The sequence below is a fragment of the Syngnathus leptorhynchus genome, chromosome 10 (genome assembly GCF_054491065.1).
Source record: "Syngnathus leptorhynchus isolate UIUO chromosome 10, UIUO_Slep, whole genome shotgun sequence".
Lineage (NCBI taxonomy): Eukaryota > Metazoa > Chordata > Actinopteri > Syngnathiformes > Syngnathidae > Syngnathus > Syngnathus leptorhynchus.
In genome coordinates this window covers 8435392-8459978 of record NC_141204.1, presented here as the reverse complement: position 1 = coordinate 8459978, position 24587 = coordinate 8435392, and the positions used below count along the sequence as shown (strand labels likewise).

General features: G+C 42.6%; 2 protein-coding genes across 3 annotated transcripts; one reads left to right on the top strand and one right to left on the bottom strand.

The window, feature by feature from the left end:
• Positions 1-117: 117 nt before the first annotated feature.
• On the bottom strand, positions 118-5719 carry kcnk1b (potassium channel, subfamily K, member 1b). Its single transcript, XM_085922082.1, has 4 exons — positions 5677-5719; positions 5013-5542; positions 2827-3222; positions 118-1591 (listed from the first exon to the last, which is right to left on the bottom strand). Exons 2-4 carry the CDS (start codon positions 5362-5364, stop codon positions 1341-1343), a joined length of 999 nt encoding a protein of 332 aa, XP_085778208.1. The 5' UTR covers positions 5365-5542; positions 5677-5719; the 3' UTR covers positions 118-1340.
• A 2080-nt stretch (positions 5720-7799) lies between these two features.
• On the top strand, positions 7800-24291 carry map3k4 (mitogen-activated protein kinase kinase kinase 4). Of its 2 annotated transcripts, XM_085922059.1 has the most exons (27): positions 7800-8043; positions 12922-13112; positions 13204-14627; positions 15370-15630; positions 15916-16068; positions 16153-16310; positions 16401-16517; positions 16882-16981; positions 17097-17180; positions 17253-17522; positions 17604-17753; positions 18093-18254; positions 18390-18523; positions 19188-19266; positions 19349-19427; positions 19924-20017; positions 20251-20373; positions 21074-21174; positions 21257-21337; positions 21651-21842; positions 22094-22164; positions 22265-22381; positions 22458-22617; positions 22690-22812; positions 23096-23202; positions 23336-23515; positions 23624-24291. In XM_085922059.1, exons 1-27 carry the CDS (start codon positions 8012-8014, stop codon positions 23642-23644), a joined length of 4764 nt encoding a protein of 1587 aa, XP_085778185.1. In that variant the 5' UTR covers positions 7800-8011; the 3' UTR covers positions 23645-24291. The 2 variants fall into 2 exon arrangements, with proteins under 2 accessions (XP_085778185.1, XP_085778186.1); XM_085922060.1 differs by lacking the exon at positions 20251-20373.
• The last annotated feature ends 296 nt before the right edge of the window (positions 24292-24587 follow it).

The window sequence follows — 24587 nt, the reverse complement described above, 5'->3', positions numbered from 1 at the left end:
GTTGCACCATTTTAACCATTGGCTTCGTGCTCCAAACAGTACATCTGTTATAGCTTGAAAGGTTGAACTGCATCTTAAGCAAGTTATGAAACACAAAAAAATTAAATAAAAAAAACATACAGTTACAAAACAGCACTTTATTGGAGTGGCAGAAACATCAATCAAGTAATTTTCCCTTAAAATGAAATGTTTTCAATCCACATTATGGACTCAATATCACATTTGCTGATGACTTGTGCCATCAGCATCAGTAATTTGAATCCATCCATGTATTGACTGACCAGTGAAATATCTTACAGCAATAATGACAACAACATCTGAGGACTTTCCCCCTCCCCAGCTGACATATAAAAACAGTTCACAAATAAATGTCGTTATCACATACGCTCGACTGTCAGCTGAGCTACGATAGCTGAGTTGTAAAAAACATCATGTACAGTGTATCTGATAGCATGTATAGCTTTGCAAAAGGCATTAATAACACATTGATTAAATGATCAATATGTTTGCCAAAGCATTTTACTTCTGGCTAGTAATCCCTTTAAAAATACACTCGGTTGTTTTTGCCGAGTATAACCTGACTAACATTCCGGCTGCTACCTGTTCAACGTCTTTCACAACACAGCTGCGATATTTCGAACCACATCTGCCATTTTGGCTGGTTTGTGTACGTGTGCAAACTATCTCCTTTACACTTAAAGGTGAATCTCACATCCTTTTTCTCCTAAATTGTGTGCACATTAGAAACATGAAATGAGAAAGGGGAATAAATTAAAGTGTGTACAAACACACTTGGACAACATAAAAAAATCGCAAGAACATGATTGTAACTTATACATCCATGAATGACATGGAGAGCAAGCAGGGAAACTTTACACCTTCATTAAAGATTGAAGCAGCACTCACATAGAACCACTATTCTTAAATGAAACATTTAAAAGTGTCTGTCAATTTCTTAATATGGATTTGCCAACTAAAATGATACCACTAACCTATTGGGATGTTAACACCACCACCATCTTGGACATTGCTTTTCCCATTAGATAGGCAACCGAGGGAGTGGAAGTCAATACAAGCCTTATCGGGCAACTGTCAATGAACATGTTCACCATAGTTTTTCCTGAAATCAGCCATGTGCATTTTAATTCCCCAAAGCCCAGAAGCAACTGATAAATTCTCCTGAATGTTATGTTAATTGAAAAAAAAAAAAATCTTCCTAAGACATTTCAACAAATAATTTAACTAACGGGAGGCTCATAATGAAGCTTTGCTCCCACGAGCAAGAACTACAGCAAAGGTGTCTTATGAATTGAAATTGTCTCGGTCTATCACCATTACCACTACTGGATCATGAAGTCGCCGCTACGAGAGGACAGACTTGAGACACTAACGAACATGCGGGCCTTGTCGTCGCTAGGTGCACTGTCGTCCACGGAGTTGAAGGAAAGGTGGTCGTGTTCCAGGATGGCCAGGCGGTCTCGCGTCTTTTCCTTTTTCAGGTAAAACATCTTCCTCAGTTGCTTCAGCTGCTGCAGCTCGCAGAAGGTCTCCAGGACCACAAGCATGATGATCAGGCCCATGATCAAGTAGACTAAAAACAGAGGCCAGAAAAGGCAATGTAAGTGTTAAACCAAATAAAATTCATCATTTGTATGAATTTGAACAAAGATCAATGAACAAACCTTGTTGTTTATATATTTTGACACAAGAGGGCGATGTTCCTCCACAATTCTCTCTTTTTTATTTTATTTTTTTATTAATTTGTGATGACTACAAGAAAAACTATGGTTGTCAAATTACAAGTGAAAATTAGATTAACTATTCTAATAACTGTAGCCTAAGCTCTTTGCACAACCCTGTAAATCCAAATGATCTGCTATCTTGCAGCCTATTTGTGAAGTCAACTAAAAATACACTGCAGGTTTTATACATAGCGTTGACGTCACAACATACATAAATTTACTGTGCATCCTCCAAGCTGAATGACCGAATGACCCACACAAATGTCAGCCACACTGGCGAATTCTCGATGCTTTTCTTTCCTTTCATTGAGGATTATTTCAAAAGGATGCATATAACATATAAGGGTGATTAACATACGGTGAGACTTATCTTTTCAGAAAAAGATCCCTTTATACAGCACTTAACCGTATTTGTAATGTGGGTGGAAATGGATGCTGCAAGGTTATAATGAAAAAGGATCATTGAACACATTCAAGTTGATTATTTACTCCATAAAAAAATGTAGAATTCCTATCATGAAACTAATGACTCTTGTAAACAGGTATCGTAACATACATACTATAGCAATTTTCAGAGTTGTAATTTAATAAATGTATCATGCTACAATAACTTTGTGGGTTCATTTCGGTGGTTGAAAAGCAACCCGTTAAACCCTTTTAATCAGAGATCCTTTCCTTTCCTCCATTTGTAATCTAAATGAGATAATTAAAAGAAGTAGAGCAAATATTTCTGAAGCCATAGACCAATGAAACGGCTCAAAGGAAGTGAGAACTGTTCCAGAACCAAAAGTAACATCCTTTTCTTGTCATAGGAAGTGTGTGATATTGAGATGTGTGTTGACCCCATTTTGGTTTTTGCAAAGACTTACAAGATACTTACTAGATACACTAATCGACAACAAGAGTTGTATCAAACATTTGCACACGGAGATGATAAGGTTGAGTTTTAACTGACATCATTACGGTAAATGGCCTATGTCAATATGATTGGTTGTATACCACTGCAAACTATAACTACCGTGCTCACTATATTTGTAATGCAAGTAGGTAAACATAAAATGGACATTGATATTTTGCAACTCACAAGTGATTCCAAGTTTGTAAAGCTCCCTGAACTTCTGGTTAGCCGCCTCTCCCGGCACATAATCGCCCAATCCGATGGTGCTGAGCGAGATGAAGCAGAAGTAGAAAGACTCCAGGAAGTTCCAGTTTTCCTCCAGTGCCGAGAAGATGGCCGCGGGGATGAGGAAGATGCAAGTGATGGCCAGAAAAGCCAGAAGACAAGAGTGGACGATGGCCACCAGAGGTTTGGACACGCCCCAACGTATGTGGATGTACGAAATAGGTTTCCTTGTGCTGTAAACCATGATCCTTTGCACCACGGCGGTGAGGAAGAGGAGGGTGAACGGTATGCCGAACGCAGAGTAGATAATGCAGAAAGTCTTGCCACCCTCTGACAGTGGTGCTGTGTGACCATAACCTGAAGACAAAAGCAAGACAATGCTTGTGAAAATTAGATTTGTCACAATATTCAGACAAACTCTACAAACAGTATTTGCCAGACCGAACATATTTTGAAGACCTCCATTTTCAACACTGAAACAAAGATACAATCCCCATGTTTTTTTTAAGACCTGTTTTGCGACCAAAATGACTGTTATTGTGTAAACAAAGAGCCTACGTGTTTCACGCAGGTGAATGAAAAGTCCTTTAACCTTTTAAAAAGTATCATAGTTTCATCATAAACTAAAGAAGATTTGAAGCAAACACAAAATGTTCTGAAATAAACTGTGGTGTACCATGATTAAAGTATGAATAAAATATGAATATTACAATTTTGCACATGATAATATAATATAATATAATATAATATAATCTTGTGTTACCATGCCCTGCTTTTTTTTACACCACACTTTTGAATCTTCTGAATGTTTAATAGTTTCAACCTCCTTCCCTGTTATGTAATGTCAGCTATATTTGATGGATGGACTCTTCTAAATGGGTGTGTTTTACCAGCAAACACACGGTACGGTCGAGGACTTAAACACAAGCTGCGTACAGTATGTATGTTGAAACCTTCTAGATAACTGCTGCTGCCATGTTGTCAGACTAAAGTTCCCTCAGGTGGTCTCAATGCATTTGTATGCGTGTTTTTTTAGATAACACTGGGTGACAGCAAAACTGTCTTATTGCCTCGGGATAAACAACATCAGTGTTTGTATAAAGGGTTTACTTAAACAAATGTTATCGTTTGACTGAATAATGAGAGATGTTTTGTTCCGTAAGAAAAGAAGTTGCACTGGAGCAAACTATTCATGGTTAATTATTAAGTTACACTTGTTCTTATTGCTACACTTTTTCTTCTCATTGCATTTGTACATTTTGTTATTGTGCACAGACTGTATGGATATATAGACATATTTTTATGTTTCTATACATATTTATACATAACTTGACAGTTGACAAAACAGCTTGACAGTTGACAAAACAACTTAACAGTTGATAACCACCAATTTGACAGTTGAGACAAGAAATATTGGAATATTTTTTTTTAAAGATTTTAGGATCTCAGAGACAAAAAAACACAACCAGAAATATCGTAAAATACAAAACAAATCAACAGATCTTGAACTCTTGCACATGTTAGAGAGATGTGGGATGTCGGGAAAAGGGAATTTACGACGTACACACTGAGGGCTGACACTTTAGGTTCTGACATACTAGGTGCTTGTATGAGTAACATATGTACATAAAAAATATTTTAAACATCGATAAAAACAATAATTGCACGCCAATTCTCATGTGCCTGTGGTACCGCTCAGCTATGGTGAAGGCAACAGATCATCCAGTTGACCTGATGTAGTATGTGATATTGTGTGCTGATATAATAAAAAGATAATTATATAAGCACTTATTGATAAGCCAATGTGTGTTTTCACACCAGTCAGTGACCTGTGGAACTGTGAAAGATGCCAGTGCCAGTTTTTAGTGAGGCTAATGAGGCCTCCAGGCACGGAAGGCCTAATAAGTAGTGCCATACACATTAAACTGAAGAATGTATCGTGTGTTTGATTGACTTCAATTATTATCAAGCTTTATTTTTTAAAAGGTTGGGTAATTTTCTATACCCCATGTAACAGTTGGGCAAAGTTACAAATAAACAGCATATAATAATAATAATAATAATAATAATAATAATAATAATAATAATAATAATAATAATGATAATTGCATGAAGTAGTCTAATGTTCTTTGTGAGAGTCATCTCACCTGTGGTGGAGAGCACGGTGCTGGCAAAAAAGAGCGCAGAGGTGAAGTCCCAGTTCCAGTTCGTGGTGTTGTTGAGGATGGACACGCCGTAATTGCTCGCGTCGAGCGCTTCTTTGACAAAGCGCTCCAGGCTCTCCTCGGTGATGCACTCGTGGTCCCGGAGGAAATTCGCTTTCATGTCCATCAGGTCCTTGCGCAGGGCGGCTTCGTAAGGCAGCTCCACGGACGAAAAGACGATCGCTCCGAAGATCAGATAAAGGATGTAGCCCAGCACCAGAAAGACAAAATACCACGTCGATTTGCGGGTTTGGATGATCTGCATGCAGGAACTACTAGCAACGGACTGGAGCATCTTCAAACTGTGGGATGCTGCCACAAACGCAGCTCCTGTAAACTAAAGAAAAGGGTTTGTATCCGGGCAAGGCTGCAATGTTTATTCTCTTCCCTTTTTGTGAAACCTGCTGTCTTCTCAGTGACGTTCGAAGACATCGCGGTGTTAACGGTACTCACTGCGGATGGGCGGAAGAAAACTGAAATTGAGCATGCTCGTCAATTTACAAAATGTATGTCACACATTATCCTTTTTAGTATTCATGAATGCTACATGCAAACAGAATCCTTCAGTTAAATTGAAAAATGAACGGATGGAAATTTTTTGAATTACCGTGTTTCCAACTGCATCTGAAGGCAACAGCTGACTGTCGGAGACAATGTCCGTGTGACGTCATAGGTTCCGTTTCTCCTTTCCAGGTAGGGCAAGCCCCCTCTGGTCAAGTGAAGTTAATTATACTTTAGAAATAAACACTATTTAAATTGTAAATAGATGAACAAATAAATAAATAACTCAAAGAATTAAAGCAAAGTTGAATTTCCCAATTTAACATTGAAGATATCAACAAAATCTTTAGACTACTTGTAATTCCATTTTGAACTGTTGGAATTTTAATTCAAGATACATTATCTGTCAAAATAACATATTAGCTCTTGTGCCTAGTTAGAATAAATTAAAAAGATAATTTCCGCCCACGACAAACTAGAGTTTAAGATACCTTTGACTCTGGCTTGTCATATTAATAGTTACATATATGTATAATTTAATTTTGCCTATACCACCCACCTGCAACACAAATTCTCAATTTTGAAAAGGCTTGTCATTTACTACAAGATTTTGCTCACCTCCTGCCCTGCCCTGCCCATTTTGTTATTTTACAACTGTGTAGGTGGCAGGGTGAGGGTTTTGCTCACACAAAGCAATGGGAGATTCATGTAGATAAACACAGTCATCTGTTTAGGCTTGCATGTTAATTTATTCACATATTAGTACAGTATATTCCGCCACAGTGCACTTAACTATAAACAAACATTTCTTCTTGCTTCTTGATGATAGTTTCTGTGCTGTCTTTCCACCAGTACAGAAAATCACACTGTCCAAAAATATGAATCATTAGTCCATCACATAATTAATATGTGACATACTCAGCTACCACTTTAATCAGGAATTAGAAGTACTTGTTTGGTGGTAAATTGGGTTAGTTGGCATCATCCACCCTCAAGTGTTTTCTTTCTACTACGGAAATGTAGATGATGTTAGACCTTTTTTTCATCCACTTTTTTTTCAGCATGTGAGTAGGCTTGTCCATCTGCCCAGTGTGGGAATACAGAACAGCGGAAGTTGCTTGAGCAGCAGCCAGTATACCAAGTGTCGTGTTCAGAATGAATGAGATGTGGGTGTAGTCAACGTGAGCAAGTGAAACACCACTATTATGTGCATAGTCTTTGTTTCTCAATTAGAATTGACAACACAAATCATTTGTGGGTTTCACCAAATAACGGCTGTCATTGCAAATAAAAAGAAGCCAACATTGATGTTGGAAAACTTTGTGGCGCATGAGCCTTATTAGACTCGAAATAGCATTTGATCTAGAATAAAACATGAGCTGAACTGCAATAAGATGTTGAAATTTGTATGGCAAAGCATGGCATGCTTTATTTATCTAGTTAATTTCATACATAAAGTAGATTAAAATGCTTTATATAATTAAATGTACAATCCTTAAAAAGGTTTATAACCCAACGATTTACCAGCCAATAAATGTATGAATAAACTTCCAGTGATCACTTCTTAGCACATCATTAGAGATGTTTGACAACATGAAAATCATACATAACTTTTTTTTGCAAGCTTTGCAGGCTACTCATTACAGCATACACAAAAGCTTCTTTGAATTAAAGGACTGGACACAACCATTTGGTGCATTCAATTTAATGCATACAGTTATATATGGGCTTTAAGATATTTGATTGCTTTTTAATTCCACCAATTGTAGGCCACGTAAGACATAAAAAAAAACAGCTATGGGCAGCCTTCATCATGCCATTTGGTGGAATGTGGGAAAACCGTTTTAAATCCCAGATCTGAGGCACCATGGCAGGAATTTAACACAAATATTGAGAGAAAGCTCAGGAGTTGAGTTATTCTCTTCTAACCCGGAGATTCATGGTTCGAACCCCAGCCATTGTGACCCATGTCGATGTGCAAAATACTGAAGCCACAGTTGCTCCTGATCGATTTATCAATAAGTGCATGAGGAGTCCGTGAGAATCGCAATCCAAGCAGGAAGGAGCACTAACTTTATTGTTATTAAAACTAGAACACTTTGATAGTGTTTAGAGAGTAAATGACAACAACAGTGAGAGGGGGTAAAAAAACGAGAAAAACGTGCAAAAGTGGGGGGAGCGACTGCAGCTGAGCTATCCAGGCTTCCGTAGGCACGCAGTAGGCTTGTGAGCTGTGAGGCACTCCTATCGCCAATGAACATTGGAAAGATGGCGGCTGCATATGCACAAGCGAAAGTCCACCTTGCCGGCGGATCGAAAGTGCTTCAAAGAGACTCTTAATCGTCTTTTGTGCAAAAATCAACCGGTGCAAAGTCCGTCCGCGGTTGCCTGGACATGGTTTAGTCCATGCACGGCGAAGAATAGAACGCCGCTTTCTCGCCATGGAGCCCCCGGATCGCTCCAAGCCGAGCAGGTATGCGAGATCTGCCCATCAGACCACCACCACACCACTACCAGCGTTTGTCGCTTGCCAAATAGAGAGCCGAGCGTGACGCTGCACTCGCATTGCGCACAAACTCGCTTCCTGTCAAATTATGAGACGCGTGCAGTTCACTCGCTGCTTTTGCAACTGCAGAGTTGCAAACTTTTTTGTGCAATATTCAATCGCCGAAAGATGTTAGCACGCTTATACTCTTAAAAGAAACAACAATGCATGTGCAGACTTGAGATCGGAATTGTACGATCGGCTGCAGCATGTTAGGGAGTAGGCTAGCCCACCACCACTGTTAGCGTTATTTTATTGTTCATAAGTTTACCTACAGCCTCAGACAAAGTCGTTCTATTTTTTTTAACACACAAAAGAGTTGTTACTCACGCGCAATCAATGAAAATAAGGCACAAACTTCCTTGCCTTTAGCTAGCATTTGCGCCAGTTTTCTGTTGTTAATCCTTCAGTTGGATTTGTGCTCTTGTCCTTTTCTAGCATTATTGCAAAGTGTGCATGTTTACTTGGTAGTTTAACATGACGTGCATGCTCTTTTCTATTTTTGCCGCGTGTCTAACTCCGGCTGACCCTCGAAAACGTGCAGCAACAAATGTCCCAGCGATTGTGAAGGTTACCGAGCGCCTTATTTCATGCGCGAGAACGCACATCAGCAGATTGTAAAATGTTATTGTTCTATGTAATCGACATAGCGTAGCTTGCCCCTGACTGCTATGCCGACAGGGCGTCAGGAATCTGCTGTTATGTCTCCTCACTTATTTCAAATTTCGCCAAAAGAAAAAAAAAAAAAAAAGTCATGCTTTATGTACAGCTGGTATGTGCCTTTTGTCTTTAATGCGTATTGTCTTGCAGCCAGTCCGATGTGAAGTCGATGATTGTGCAACACTAGCCTTATTAACATTGCATAAGTACAATGCACAACTTGATGTGACCATGGTGCATATCCTTACTGGAAGTTGACAAGACATTTCCCCCACCCCAGCATCCCCATGTTTGTTTAGTGCGTGGGTGGAGGGTGACACATGCTATAATGAGCACAAATCTACACTATGCCCACACACACACTTCACAGTATTTCCACGTCTTTGATGAAGTCTCACAACTGCTTCTTTGATTTCTTGCAATGTTCTCTGCAACCTCGTTTTGGGAGGCTTTGATTTTGAAATAAGGTGCATGCATTCCCTAACACTTTGCAAGAGAATGTTTAGAGTCATATTTTCAATTTGGTATTCATATTTTGTAACGTTAAACTACAGACGACACGCTCTTTGACAAACTTGCAATGAGAGGAAACAGGAAGGCAGTGTGATCCTGTCACCTAGTTGCACTATATTTTATATTGGTAATGTCAATTTCTGCTGCAGCACTTCTGAACTAAACAGAAACTATTTGGATTTTGAGGCACTTTGTTCTCGAATGTGTTCCATTGTATTTGCATTTAAGCGGCCTAAAGTTGCCGTTTCCTTGAACACAACATTGCGTGTGCCTGTGTGTAGTTGTGTTGTGCCTGCATTGCTGTGCAATTAAATGCAAATGTAGGCTGACATTACAGACCTTAATCTTTATAACAGAGAACGGCTGTGTATGTTGCTCATGTTTGCATTTAATATTGATGGGCCAAATGAACGCTATCATTACGCCAACAGAGGTCCTTTTGTGCAAAATGCCTTGTTCCCCGAGAAGACATGGTCACTGGCGAACATTCCTGAGATTTCAGGATGTGGTTTAGCTGCGCACACGGGTATGGCGCTGCAGACGCTCATGGCTGCAGCTCATTAAAAGGCTGCGTTTGCCGAGAGCATAGGCGGTGTGAGGAGTGCAGATGGAGCCTCCGTCTTGTTTCCGAACTGCATCTGCTCTCTGCTTACACCTGTTCTGGAGAAAATGCTCTCTGTCATCTGCCGCTTCCTTTGAACATTTGATCTTTGCATGGAGTAGAAAAGAGGCGGGGAACCTTTTTCCTCATTGCCGTTGTTTCGTTGCCTTTGTGAAAAGAAATGCATTCTTATAGCGTATGTGCTTTTAAAATGGCATGGCAGGCCAGGTCAAATGTACTTGCAAGGCCCTATTTGGCACAAGTGCTGCAGATCAGTCTATTTTAACTGACCAGCACATGCATGCATTGGCCTGCTGAAGATTTCTCTCTTGACTCACAGATATTCTTTCAAGTTGGAACAGAGAATTGCTCACTTTGCATTCACGGTGCAAGACGAAGAAGCTATCATATCTGCGGTACCGTGTGTAAATACAGGCTACATTTAGATATATTTCATCATGTGACCCTTTTGGCTACCCTTTGGTTCTTTCATTGACTCTTATGTGCTTTGTGGATTTGCATACAGGAGAGTCTGGGAGGTCCACTTCTGGCTGTGTGCGACATAGAAGAAAAGGGTGGGGTCAGGTTCTTTGTGTTTGTTGTTTTTTTTTCCCCAACTCTGTTAGCTTACAGTACCTAAGTCAGATGGCTCAATCTGTGCAGCGAGTTTCGACAAGGGACGGCAAGAGGTCCGAGATTCCTGCTGCAGTATGTACACGTTGCAATTTCCTCGTGATTTGTTTACAGGTAGATTTTACAATATCGCACAATGAAGCAATGGGGTCAAACTCATATTTTTTTTTGCGAGCTACACTGCAGTTATAGTTTCCCTTGAAGGGCTGTTATGACTGTGAACCCTTTTAAATGTATGATTGTATAAATTACTAGTGGGGGTGCATAGAACACATTATTGCCAAGAACATTTTCAACTTGATTTTCCCCTTTCAGGTTTGACACCTGTGCATCAACCGAAACTACTAAATATAATCAGTTTCATTTTCTATCCGTCTGTTTCGATTGCTTGTGAGCTTAAATGGGAAGCTAAGAGAAGGCGCCTGTGCGTTGCTTGCAGAGGGTCACTTATGCCAGTCCTAATTAGGAGAAAGTGTGCTCTTTCCAAACAGGGCAACTTCTCCTTTCCTCCCCTCATTTGCACTGTCCCACTTTCTAAAAAAGAAAAAAAAAGACCCCTTTAGTTTGGGCTTTGTGAGCAAGCGTGCTCACCAAACAGCTGTGTGCTATTCAGTGGTGGGCCTCACGGGCCACGTGTCAGTACTATACAATAGAGTGCCCCTTCCTGGTACAATAGTATGGAAGGTTTGGTGTCAAAGGTCAACCCCTACCCCCCTCCCTTCAGCTGAATGCGGCAGGCCTTGGTATCTGTGCTTCAGTCACTCTGCAGAAAAAGGCTGGGTTTTGTGTTATTATGCACGCAGTGTTCCTGCCCAGGGGCTGCAGCATTCCACCGGCCTTTATGGGGGGGGTAGCTCAGTGCACCATCAGATGAGCCATTGAGAGGCAGCCAGACACCATCTGCAGTCATCATTTACTCCCGGGAGCCGGTCGGGCACAGCTTGCACACAGTAGGCCACACGGGGGCCGTGACCTTCCCCGTGACCTCCCCTATGCAAAAAGTATCCCAAAGACAAATTTCAGCATGAGGGGGCAAGCTAGCAAACAAGAAGGCAGTCGCGGCGTCATTGAGGTTGCTGTCATTCCTGAGCTATTCGGTAATGCTGCTGTGTCTTTTTAGTCGCATGCATGGAGTATTTCTGTCTTCGTTGTGCTTCACGCTGCTTTGCACAATGCAAAGTCTTCTGAGTTGCTTACATTTCTCTCACGCACCTGCTTTTTTTCTTTACGTACATTCCCCTCGTGAATTCCGATAAACACTTTCATTTTGACTCTCGACGTCGGCTCACTGTGCCTACTTGTGCATGACTACAGAAAAGATCGCTGTCATTTCCTGCTCCTGCAGAACAAGCCCCTCCACAGTTTGACTGTCGTACAATGCATTTATAAAGGCGCCACTGTTCTTCTTGGATGCACGCGTGCAAGACTCGTTATGTCATTTGAGAACTGGCTGGAGTGTTGGGTGTTGTGCTTTCTGTTGCATTGCATTATTTCATGCAAGGCTGCAGGGTTTGCAAGCAGGTGTCTGTCGGCCATATTGTAGTTTCAGAGCAACTCTCGGGGGAACGGAATTGTGATGTAGGGCAGATGGGCTGTAGAAGTCTGCACTCTCACAGGCAAGTGATTTCCAGATAACCCTCCGCGCCCCCCCACCCCGTTCCTCTTAAACACTCACTCAGCGAAAGTGATACAGCACCGCCCCTTTCCACTGTGTCCACACAAACAGGCACGCGTTGGGTGAATAGCATTCAACCCAGTGATGGATGAAGGCACACATGGTGAGGAGCATGCAGGATTGCCAGGTTTCATGCGCCCCCTCCCTTCCATCACCTCCCCTTCTTTATCCTTTTGTCTTTGCCGGCGGGGTCACACAATCCAACCGTCCCCCTTAATCCTATTGTGGGGGAAAAAAAAAAACTTCAGAAATGATCAGGTGACAAAGGTTGGACTCTGTTGTTTTATAGCGTGTCGCCCACTCACACGCTCTCTTTCCAATTCCAAATTGTACAACGTCATAGTCATTTAACTTCAGAGGTTCGACTACACGTCTTTGTTGTCTTTGTAGCCCTGAGTGAGAACTGAGAACAAGTGTACTACACACACACATGGCTGCTATGCAGGCAGAAAGATGGTGCACATTACGTGTACTTTCACTTTTTGCAAGTGATTTGCTGTATACTCTTTACTGACTGCAAACATTCCAGCCCTCTCCGGCCTTGAGACGTTTCTGTGGTTGGATATGGTGGAAGTTGCTTTCAAAAAAAAAAAAAAAGGCCAAAGAGCTTCTTTGTTGTTCACGTCAGCCTTCGGGCAGCTCAGCTTATTATGAGGCTGCCAGTATGAATAGCTCGTTGTGAATAGTTTGACTAATTTTCACCTTAAATCGTAAATGTTCACAGACAGGGCAACCCAGTGGGAGATGAATCCCGGCAGAACTCTCAGATGGAGGAATCCTGGGATTCACCCAGTGAGGAAGAGGAACTTCTGTACGCGACATCACCCCCTTACACATCCCGCCAGATGAAGCGAATGTCTGGTAAACATCAGAAAAGCAGCCAGTCCAGGAGTGGTGGACGTTCTCCCAGCAAACGTGAGAGAAACGAGCTTTTCCTCATACGCGATATTTGTTTTGGCGCGTCTGTCTGCGTATTGCCGATGAAGCAGTTCTGTATGTGTTTCAGCCGACCTCAGCCCGTTTGTCCCGAAAGAAAATCCCCGAACGCCGGAGACGCCTGAGGAGCACAGCTACAAGCAGGGAAAGAAGCAGAGGGCCACCCTGCGCTCCACTGAGAGAGACCACAAGAAGACCTTTGAGGGCTCCTTCATGCTAGATCCGCTGTCCAAATCAGGGCCTTTTGGCGCCCTCAGCATGGACCCGAGGAAGCACTATCTGAGCTTGGGCTGCAGCAGCTGCAAACTCCCCGTGTCCATGCCCCACATGGCCCGCACCCACCGCCAGACCTCTCGGACAGACTGTCCCGCGGACCGCCTCAAGTTCTTTGAGACGCTGCGGCTGCTGCTCAAGCTCACCTCCATGTCGTCGAAGCGTAAGGAGAAAGAGCAGCGAGGCCAGGAGAACATGGCCTTCATGGGCCACAACAACGAAGTCATCTGGCTGGAGCTACAGGCGTGGCACGCCCGCCGCTCCATAAGAGACCAGGATTTCTTCCTTTTCACAGCGCGCCAGGCCATCCCCGACCTGATCAACGAGGTGCTACATTTCAAGGTGAACTACGACAGCCTGAGACAGGTTCACTGTTCAGGGTCCCCAACAATTCACGCCGACTGCCGGACTATTAGGACTGATCTCAATCTGGACTGTAAAGATAAATGCAAACCTGCTGCGGTGGAGAGCAACCACTGTGGCGTGGACCCTTGGGGCTTTAGCGCTTGCCCCTCGGCTGCCATGAACGCAGCAGGCTCAGGCGCCGACTGCAGGGATCACCTTCAGAGGCAGCGGTTGGCCTTTGAGCAGGTCAAGCGCGTTATGGAGCTGCTGGAGTACGTGGAAGCGCTGTACCCCTCTCTGCAGGCCCTACAAAGGGACTATGAGAAATACGCGGCGCGAGACTTCCAAGGCAGAGTGCAGGCGCTCTGTTTGTGGCTCAACATCACTCAGGACCTCAACCAGAAGCTACGAGTCATGGCCACCGTCCTGGGCCTCCGGGACCTGTCTCGCATCGGCTGGCCCGTCTTTGAGATCCCGTCCCCTCGCTGCTCTCGCGGCAACGAGGATGACGACAAAGATGAGGATGAGAATGACTCCACCGCCACGTTCACAGCAGAAAGCGACGGGGAGGACAGGGAGGTGGAGGAGGAGACGGTGGGAGGTATCCCAGCTGATGGAGAACTTTCTCCCACCTTGACTTCGAAATTTTCCCAACTGTTGTCGGAGGAAGAGTTTCTTCCTACGACGGCGTCGGGAAGTCCGGAGACAACGGGAGCAGAGGGCGTCTTCTGCCCCACAGCCATTTATAGGCCCTTTGTGGATAAAGCACTGAAGCAGATGGGACTGCGCAAACTCATTCTCAGACTGCACAAACTGATGGACCGCTCCCTCCAAAGGTCTCGGGCGGCCTTGCTGCGCCACACACCTGCACTGGAGGTGAGACCCTCATCTTCTCGCTTGAGAGACAAATAAAAGGTGCAATTAAAGAAATGAGATGAGCCCAGGCCCCCCAGACTGACCCTAACATGCATATTTGTATTGTGCACAACATTGATTGATAGCAATATAATGTCTTGCTCACAGGTGATATCAAACTGCCGAACTCTAACTTTGTGGAACACTGAGATTATTCTAAGCCTTTTATCAGTCCACAAAAAAAAAACCATTTCTCATAGTTCTGATTACGTTGGCTGTTATTTTAGACGCCGCAGTGAGGGTTAGCCTTTTACCTCTGTGACTCTCGGGAAGATTAGATGGCATCAGCAACCAGTCTTGGTCAAAATGAAATTTTCTGTGTTGTGCAACACAAAACAGGCAAACCTTTTGATTTCTCTTTTGGGAACAGTATTTTTTTTTCTTTCCTGCACAAAATAGATTTTTGAAATCAGCTTGGAAAATCAGGAACTATGTAGGAAATGGCCAAGAAGTTACAATCTTCACCAAAATGTACCCTTTCCTACATGGCCACGACTTTCATGTCTGGATTTTATCCTCAGAGTTTCTGAAGGTACAATAAATAGATAGAAACATCCAAAAACATTGTGACCTATATAACCTGTACAACTCAATTGAATTTTCAAGATTGGAAGTAAAAAAACAAAATGGCAGAAATAATAATCTCTCCCCATCATCCTTTGTTCGATAGGTTGAAGTATTAACCTGTCTTCCCCTTTTGCAGTTTTCAGATTTCCCAGACCCCATTCTGTACAACGACTACCTACCCGAGTTGTCCCGCCACGGCTCCTGTAGTAGTTTGGCTGAGCCAGAACTCGGAGCGGACCAGGTGTCCTGGGAGGATCTGCTGGACATGGACCTCCCATCCTTCCGGCCTGCCTTCCTTGTGCTCTGCAGAGTCCTTCTCAATGTCATCCACGAGTGCCTAAAGTTGCGACTGGAGCAAAGACCTGCTGGAGAACCATCTCTACTCAGTATCAACCAGGCAAGAAGATACTAACTACCATGTCTGTCTATCACTCTTCTTTTTTTTTTTTTTTTAATCACCAGTCAGTAAGAGGGCCTGTACTGGGACCGAGCGTCATGCTTAAAAACAAGAAGGCATTATTAATTTATTGACTTTTGAGGGTCAGCTGTTTTAATATGTTATGAGCATGTAGGTTATAGGTAATGTCATCCTTATCACAAACAAACCAATGGGATAAAGCTTAGTATAAAATAATACCTGGCCACTATAGATAACAAACGTCTTTGTGTTTACACTTTGCAGTTGGTCCGTGAGTGTAAGGAGGTTCTGAAAGGGGGTCTCCTCATGAAGCAGTATTATCAGTTCATGCTCCGCGGCGTGGTTACTGATGCTCAGGGCTTGCAGACAGACACCAACATTGATGAGTTTGAGGAGGAACTGCACAAGATGCTTGTGGTAAGCGGCGTCACCTCCCTCCTTTCGTAATTGAGCAGATATGTGAGATTGTCATTATTGTGACCACTAGCAAATGTATTTTAGGTTTACTTTGAGTACATGCACAGTTGGATCCAAATGTTGCAGCAGCTGCCTCAAGCATCTCACAGCTTAAAGAACCTTCTGGAGAAGGAGTGGCACTTCACCAAAGATATCACCCCCTACATCCGTGGTGGGGAGGCCCAATCCGGGAAGCTTTTCTGGTTAGCGTCCTTGCGTTGCTCTTCCACAGACTTATTCATCCACATTGATTTTGAAAAGTTCCTTTTTTTTTCTTCTTCTTTTCTTTAAAGTGACATTGCTGGGATGCTGCTCAAATCCACTGGAGAGTTCCTCGACGCCGGCCTGCAAAAGAGCGGCAATGAGTTCTGGGAAAGTGCCGACGATAGCACCGCCTCAGATGAGATTAGGTAAGGAAGTCACTGGCCACACCGTCGGGTACATCAGCACAATCAAAATCAGATCTAAGATGAGATGAATATGAGCCTTTCGTAACATTGACACACAGGAGGTCAAGAAATGTATTCCCTTTCAGCTCAACTTATTTTATTTTTCACGTTCATGCCCATAATGACAAAAAGAGGAATATGTTTCAATTCTTCTATCCCATTTTGCATTTTGTTTTGCACAAGTAGTGATAGGATCTTTTTTTTTTTTTTTAAATGAGCGCTTTTACCATTGCAAAAGTAAAAGTGGCTGCCATAATGTTGCCAGCTGGGGTTTTTAATTTGGCAATTATTACTATTCATGTTTTGCTCTTTTAAATCCTCCAAGGCGATCGGTGATTGAGACCAGTCGGTCACTTAAAGAGCTGTTTCATGAGGCCAGAGAACGGGCGTCCAAGGCGCTGGGCTTTGCCAAAATGCTGCGCAAGGTAAGCTGCGATGTCACTTTAAATCATAGTAGTGACTGTGCGGAATTTGTGAAAGATATGATTTACTCACTCAAAAGATGAGGGTAAGTGTTCTGACTCTCCATTTTTGCCACAGGACTTGGAGGTTGCCGCAGATTTCAACATCACTAATGGAGTAGCGTCTCTCCTCCAAGCCCTGAAGAAGAGAAATTTTGTGAAGGTTTGTTTTTGGTTCACTTAAGATACTTTTCATCTGTCTGTCATAAAAGAAAAAGCACATTTTCTTTCTCAGGTCCAAATTCCCGGACTGGAAGAGCTGCAGGTTTTCGTTCCCTTTAGCTTGCTGGCTCAGCGGCCGCTCATCCTGCAATTACTCAATGCCGCTGCGGGAAAAGACTGCTCCAAAGAACCCGATGAAATGGCGGAGGATGAGGCCTTTTTGCTCATGAGCAAACACCGCACGGGGGACCCGACCACCGATTCGGAATGGGCCCAGTGGGACGGAGAGCTGCTCAAAGTGGTTCCCACAATGGAAATTGTCGACACTCTGCGGGCCATGAAGGTACACATATATGATGCATTATTGAACTCCTCCTGCCAGCGTGACTGAGCATAACCTCACCATCCTCGACCGCACCCTCAGGTGGAGAACATGCTCATGATCGTGATGCAGTCGGCTCACCTGGTGGCTCAGAGGAAGGCGGTCCAGCAGTCCATGGAGGATGTGCTCACACTCAGCCGTGAGCAAACGTCCAGTCAGCCTCTTATCGCCAGCGCTCTGCAGGAGCTCAAGGTGCTTACGTAACTACAACCTTTGCCACGCACACACACATTGGCCAGAGTGGGCGATATGGGCCCAGTAGGTCATATTTTGCACACCCCTTATGTTGATTTGTTTGGATTTTGATTTGTTTGGATTCTGAATTGCAATAATATTTGACGATGTCATAGATCAAATAACGGCTAAAATCAAAACCCCACATGTAAACGTCTCATATAGAATACATTATATAATTATACTTACGGTACTTACTGTATATACTTACTGTTATAAAACAGAATTTGTTACTATTTTATATAAAAAAATCAAATATTGCTTCCCTTTGTCTGATTTTTGCGCACGTTCACTCAGGATGAAGCGCTGCAACTCTGCATTAAGATCAGCTCAGCCATCGACCGGGTGGAGTACATGTTCACGTCGGAGTTCGAGGCCGAGGTGGAGGAGTCCGAGTCGTCCACTTTGCAGCAATACTACAGAGAGGCCATGATCCAAGGCTACAACTTTGCCTTTGAGGTAAAAAGAAAAAAAACGGGTTGAACAAATACGTTTGGTTTTTTTGAAATAAAAACCCATCAATGCATGTTATTGTGTCGACTAATGAATTTGAATATCATTTTACGGTGAATCTAATAAATGTTGTGTCCACAGTACCATAAGGAAGTGGTGCGTCTCATGTCAGGAGAGTACAGGCAGAGGATTGGCGAGCGCTACATAGCTTTTGCTCGCAAGTGGATGACGTACGTCCTGACTAAGTGCGAGAGCGGCCGGGGCACCAAGCCCAGGTAAGACTCCCCCCGACTAGTGCAATATCATTTCCTCACATACTGCTCTTTCTGGTTTTATCACATGAGGACAGAGGTCAGCCTACTTTTGTGTAGCTCTCGCTTGAGGTCTTTGGGTGCTCACAACACACCCAGTCCAATCCACTTTTGAATAAGACACTCTAGACTATCAAGTGTCACTATCTCCCTTGAACTTTAAACGCTTCCAACTCACCATCGACCCTCAAACTTTTCCTTCCTTGTCCTGTTGTGTGGTATGTTTGGAATTTTGAACAAAATTAATGAAAATACAATAGCAGATCCATAATAAAAAAAGGGCTTTTTCAAATATTGTACACAAATGCTCACATTCCTTTGACACTTGGAATTACATTTTGAAAATTCAATCCAAAATATCGAACGTAATTTTGACAAGTTGAGTGAAAGTAACTTTCTACACGTTATTGTTATTCCTTAAAAAGACGATCCCTTAGTTATGAGCTTTTGTTTTTAACATATTTCCACGGCTATGCTTCATATACAAGAAGGGTGCAGCTAGTTAGAACTGCCTTGAAAGACTGAGATGATCATTCCAGCATCTGAGGACATTTCTCAGAACAAACACAAAGCAATTCCTGATTTTGTGTTTATTTGCATATTTAAATAGTGCTACTTTGTTCCACAGGTGGGCCACTCAAGGCTTTGACTTTCTTCAAGCTATTGAACCTGGCTTCATATCAGCATTACCAGAAGATGACTTCCTGGTAAAAAAAAAAAAAAATCTCAGCACACATAAAATGAAGTTGCTGGACTGAATTTGTGGGGTTTTTTTTTTTTTCCCTGCAGAATTTACAAGCGCTGATGAACGAATGCATCGGACATGTGATTGGCAAACCTCATAGCCCAGTCACTGGCCTATACATCGGTGAGATTATTGAAATAATCCACTGCCGCTACTTCCATTTGTAGATGTGTTTTTATGTTTCGTAAAGCAGACCGCCATGGTTATTAAATAACAAAGCGTTGCCAGAAAATAAATGTACACAGGTTCCACGCACACAACACAAATGCATACAATTATCATTTAGTTAATAATTATAGTAATATTATAGGTTCACCACTACACAAGATTATTACTAAAAGTGTATTATTTTATAAATATATATAATACATACATTAAAATAAAATCAGTCATACAAAGTTTCCTTGTCATTAGAGAAATTAAAGTTGCACTCTGATTTTTTATTTTTATTTTTCTTAAAATGTTTTTCCGTAATATAATTGCAGCTTTTGTGGTTAACTTGGTTTTGGAAGCTGCAGTTGATCAGGAATAAAGCTTTCTTTTCAGTGTAATTCTCCGAATGCTGAGTCCTTTCACACATGAGCTCCAAGTGAAACGCTGCATTTGTTTGTATTTCCAGCACCCAGAAATAGCCCTCGACCTGTTAAAGTTCCTCGCTGTCACAGTGACCCACCAAACCCGAATCTTTTCATCCCCAATGCTGAAGGGTTCAGGTTGGTGATTAGCCAGTTACGGAAGAAAACCGTTCTAGCTTTTCCTTCATTGCTTTGCTGCTTCTGGCTCCCTTTGCTTCTAATGACTACTAATGGCGGAAGTGTGTGTGCGAGAGTGTGTTTGAATTGAACCACACAGCCACATATCCTCAGTCACGTTTGTGCACATCCGACCCAAGACAAGCGGCTCCGCCGAGGCGGAGCTCTTCAGTGTCTCTGCTTTTACCACGCAGCTCTCGAAGTCTCCCCTGTGACCTCCGGAATCAGCTTTTCCCCAACGGCCCTCGGCCCATCCCGCAGGGCCCGGGGGAACACGGACACGCCAAAGCGCCCGGCAACACGCCCAATGATGTCAGGTAGCCCCTCGCCCCTGGTGACTTGCGAGAAAGAAAACAAAAGGCCTTGACATCCTCAACCAAAATCTACACAAAGCACCATGTGTTTCCATACATGAAAATAAGACACGTTGTATTTTGTGTGGGAATGGAAAGAATGGGCTCTGAAATTCTGCTCTTTAGTGCCATTATACAAATCCCTTGCTTCTGACGCTGGTGATGTGCCTCCATCAAACCTTTCCCTCTGCTGTTAATCTTCTAATTTTACGCTGAATGCTTAGTCGACTCCTCCGCTGGGCAACATGGACGCGGCTGCTTTCATGCGTCACATGGTTGTAGCTTGTATGCTTGAATCAATATTTATTTACCGCAGTGTCACACTCGTTTGAAGATTTCCGGAAAACAAACGGACAAAATTATACATTGTGTATTTAAACATTGTGTGTTTTTTATCGAATGAAAGGAAGCTGTTCATGATGACAGAATGCAAAATACTGATGAATACAGGAATTTTAGACCTTGAAATTACGGACTTTTTTAACAAGCGGCACTACTTTTAACAGACACTGCAGCAACACATCCAATCAAAGCACACCACAATCCTCTCAGCCCACAGCACTGTATTCCTGCTCTCTCTTTGAATGACTATTACTAGTAGAGTCAGTAGGAGTCGTTGTCGCCTATACATTCTTGTTAAATAACATGTACCGTGTCCTTGCAGGGGGTCCAGTTTCCACGAGAACGACCGGCTGTCATCAGTGGCAGCAGAGTTGAATTTCAAGTCTCTGAGCCGCCACTCAAGCCCCACAGAGGACAGAGAAGGTGAGCGTGCTCATAGGTTGACAATGGTTACGTCATACTGCTTTATTCATTCAATCATGAAAGAAACGCTTTTGTTTAACAGAACCCGCTTATCCAAAGGGAGATTCCAATAGCAGCACACGCCGGAGCTGGGAGCTCCGCACCTTCATCAGCCAGTCCAAAGGTGAATTGAGTCATAAGATGTGGTTTTCTAGACCAGTGTTTCTCAAAATCTTTACAAGTATCACCTAAAAAAAATACTTAGACTTCAAGCAACACCATCATTATCGGTAATAAATCAGGGTAGTGTAGTAGGTCTATGTGTTCATCATAAACCAGACAGAAGTTTTATTCCTTAAAAAGTGAATTTATATTAACGTTTTGTAAGCCGCTGTGATATGCACTTGATAAATAATGCAGTAAGCTACCAACATAGTACAAATTGCATCTTTTCAAATGCATCTTTTCAAATCCCCCCCCCCGCCCCTCTACATCAGACTCAGCAGCCCAGCAGAGTCCGTTGGAGGCCGTCCGGCGCTCCATCCGCAAGTTTGAGGAGAAGCGCTATGCCGTTATGAAGCAGCGCAACATCATCGGCCATGTGTGTCACACGCCCAAGTCCTATGACAACGTGATGCACGTCGGCCTTAGGAAGGTCACCTTCAAGTGGCAGAGGGGAAACAAAATCGGTAAGGACGGTTCTCCATTTTGCTACAGTGTTGAACAACAAGAATGTGGTGTATTGCATTCCAGAATGGAATATATTTTTCCCCCCGATATGGTCTACACTCAAAGAATGAAACACTTTTTTTTTTTCTTCACACACACATGAACAAACTCATACTTGTTCCACAGAATTTGCTCACTCGTAACTATATTGAATAGTGATGGGAAAATAAATTGTTATTACGATGGATGTCTGATATGTTGATGTCAACAGGTGAAGGCCAGTATGGGAAAGTTTACACCTGCATCAATGTGGACACTGGAGAACTCATGGCCATGAAAGAGGTTTGTGGCTTAGCTCCACAGACACGCAACACAAAAAATGCAAAATGTAAATCAATGGAAACGTCATCTTCATTGTAAATGTATTATGCTTTGCTTTTAGATCAGATTCCAGCCAAACGATCACAAAACGATCAAGGAGACGGCAGATGAGCTGAAAATCTTTGAAGGCATCAAGCACCCAAATCTGGTGCGATACTTTGGAGTGGAGCTCCACAGGGTAAGGCTTTGGCTTTGGCTGTTTCTCACTCTGTCAGTCAGTGTTTGCTAAAGTTGACTTTGGTGTCGCCCTTCAGGAGGAGATGTACATCTTCATGGAGTACTGTGACGAAGGCACATTGGAGGAGGTGTCCAGACTGGGTCTGCAGGAGCACGTCATCAGGCTCTACAGTAAACAAATCACTACCGCCATCAACGTTCTCCATGAACATGGCATTGTTCACAGAGACATCAAGGGTCAGTGTCCTAAGACTCTTTAGTGCACTATCATATGTCTTCTTCTTACCCTAACAATGGCACTTTCATTAGGAGCCAACATCTTTCTGACATCTTCTGGCCTCATCAAACTGGGGGACTTTGGCTGTTCTGTCAAATTGAGAAATAACACTCATACCATGCCGGGCGAAGTCAACAGCACCCTTGGGACAGCCGGTAAGACCATGTCTTCAGTAAATATTACTAATACTCTTAAAACATTTTATTATAAGTGCCTCGTTAAAATATTCATTACCTATAAAGAACTATTAGCACCTCACAATTGTGTGATGCATTGTAGGTCTGAACTAATGCAAACCTTTTAGTAGTACTGTACTTGGTATTTTCAAATGATTGCCTCCTTGAATGTCAATCAAGACTGACCGTGATTTTCATGGTTTTATTTTTTTGGGGTTTTACCAATCCTGTGGTCTTTTCTTCTCTTACTCGCCTCAATCAGCATACATGGCACCCGAGGTCATCACCAGAGCAAAAGGGGAAGGTCATGGCAGAGCGGCAGACATCTGGAGTTTAGGCTGTGTCCTCATTGAGATGGTCACGGGAAAGGTGAGAAGAACCAATCACCATTATGGTATTATGGCTTAATGTAGTTAAAGCCACTAGGGGGCGTAGTTGTTTTCTTCTCGGCATTAAGGTATGATTCATGAATTGCAATATCTATTTTTTTCCTCATGTGCAGAGACCGTGGCATGAGTATGAGCACAACTTTCAAATCATGTACAAAGTGGGCATGGGTCACAAGCCCCCCATCCCTGAGAAACTGAGCACAGAGGGTAAGGATTTCCTGGGACACTGTCTGGAGAGCGAACCTAAACGGCGTTGGACGGCGAGCATGCTGCTGGACCACCCCTTTGTCAAGGTCCGTGGGCCTGGGATTTAAGAACATCATGATAAAGAAATCATCCGACTAATGTGCAGTGGTTTTAATAGTAACATAAAATATGATCTGATTTCCTGCTTGCTTCAGGTGTGTACGGATGAAGAGTGAACACAAGAATGACTTTCCACACAACGGTGGACGAGGTGATATTTTGGCTCAAGGCACATGAGGTTAAAATGTGGAACGTAAATCTTTTGATTTGTAAATATAATATCATGTAAGAATGGCATCCACATTCATTCTTGTATAAACAATATTGTAAAGGTTAAAAGAATTGTTCTCACTGGCAAAGCGACTGCTGAAAAGGTATTGAGAGCTGTATTTTATTTTATTTTTTAAAGCAAATGGGCAGGTAGAAGAATCTTATGGCACTTTTAAAACTGTTTACCCAAAGGGGCAGTTAGTTGAGTAGAGGAGGGAAGAATCTCATTTCAGTTCAATTTTGAGAGGCAAGGGGAAAATGTTTTGCCGAATGAAATGAACTACAGCTTTTATGACATGAACACCATCCAAATATTCTTAATTTATCATTTGCCAAGTGTGAGCAATGGAAAGAATTACCATTTCTTTGATTTTGCTGAGGAGTAAAGGTCAAGTCATTGGCAAAAAGCTGGTTATATGACAGGGAGCAGCCCAGATGAAGAGGAGACACATGGCCTGCCCCCGCTCGCTGCTGCTGCATACAGTCAGTCCTTAGCTGCTCTTAGTGTTTGCTATGTACAAACAATATTAATAAACTAATCTTTTTTTTTTAAGAGGCTTGTGTATCGTTTTCAATACAAAAAGCATCTAACTCTGGCCATTTGTTTGCTTGTTTAGGGATACCAAAGTGAAGTATTGCACACCCTAATTCTCCTCAAAAATATGTATAATATGCATGCATCATAACCAATATAATTAAATGTTTGCCAGTTGGGTAGTTTAAATATTTCACTTTAAATGCATCATTGTATTGTCAAAAAATGCCGAGAGGGAGCGCCATTGGAAATGAATATGCTAGTGAGAGGCTTAAAAAGATAGATAGATAACCAAAAATCAGTAAGATGCTGTC

What these genes read in the sequence shown, in the direction of transcription:
- kcnk1b (XM_085922082.1), bottom strand. Translation starts at nt 5,364, where the DNA reads ATGCTCCAGTCCGTTGCTAGTAGTTCCTGCATGCAGATCATCCAAACC. An exon ending in CACCGTGCTCTCCACCACAG is followed by an intron (nt 3,223 to 5,012) that starts GTGAGATGACTC and finishes TTTTGTCTTCAG; the next exon opens with GTTATGGTCACACAGCACCA. An exon ending in TTACAAACTTGGAATCACTT is followed by an intron (nt 1,592 to 2,826) that starts GTGAGTTGCAAA and finishes CTCTGTTTTTAG; the next exon opens with TCTACTTGATCATGGGCCTG.
- map3k4 (XM_085922059.1), top strand. Translation starts at nt 8,012, where the DNA reads ATGGAGCCCCCGGATCGCTCCAAGCCGAGCAG. An exon ending in GCCACACACCTGCACTGGAG is followed by an intron (nt 14,628 to 15,369) that starts GTGAGACCCTCA and finishes CCCCTTTTGCAG; the next exon opens with TTTTCAGATTTCCCAGACCC. An exon ending in AGTCACTGGCCTATACATCG is followed by an intron (nt 19,428 to 19,923) that starts GTGAGATTATTG and finishes TTGTATTTCCAG; the next exon opens with CACCCAGAAATAGCCCTCGA.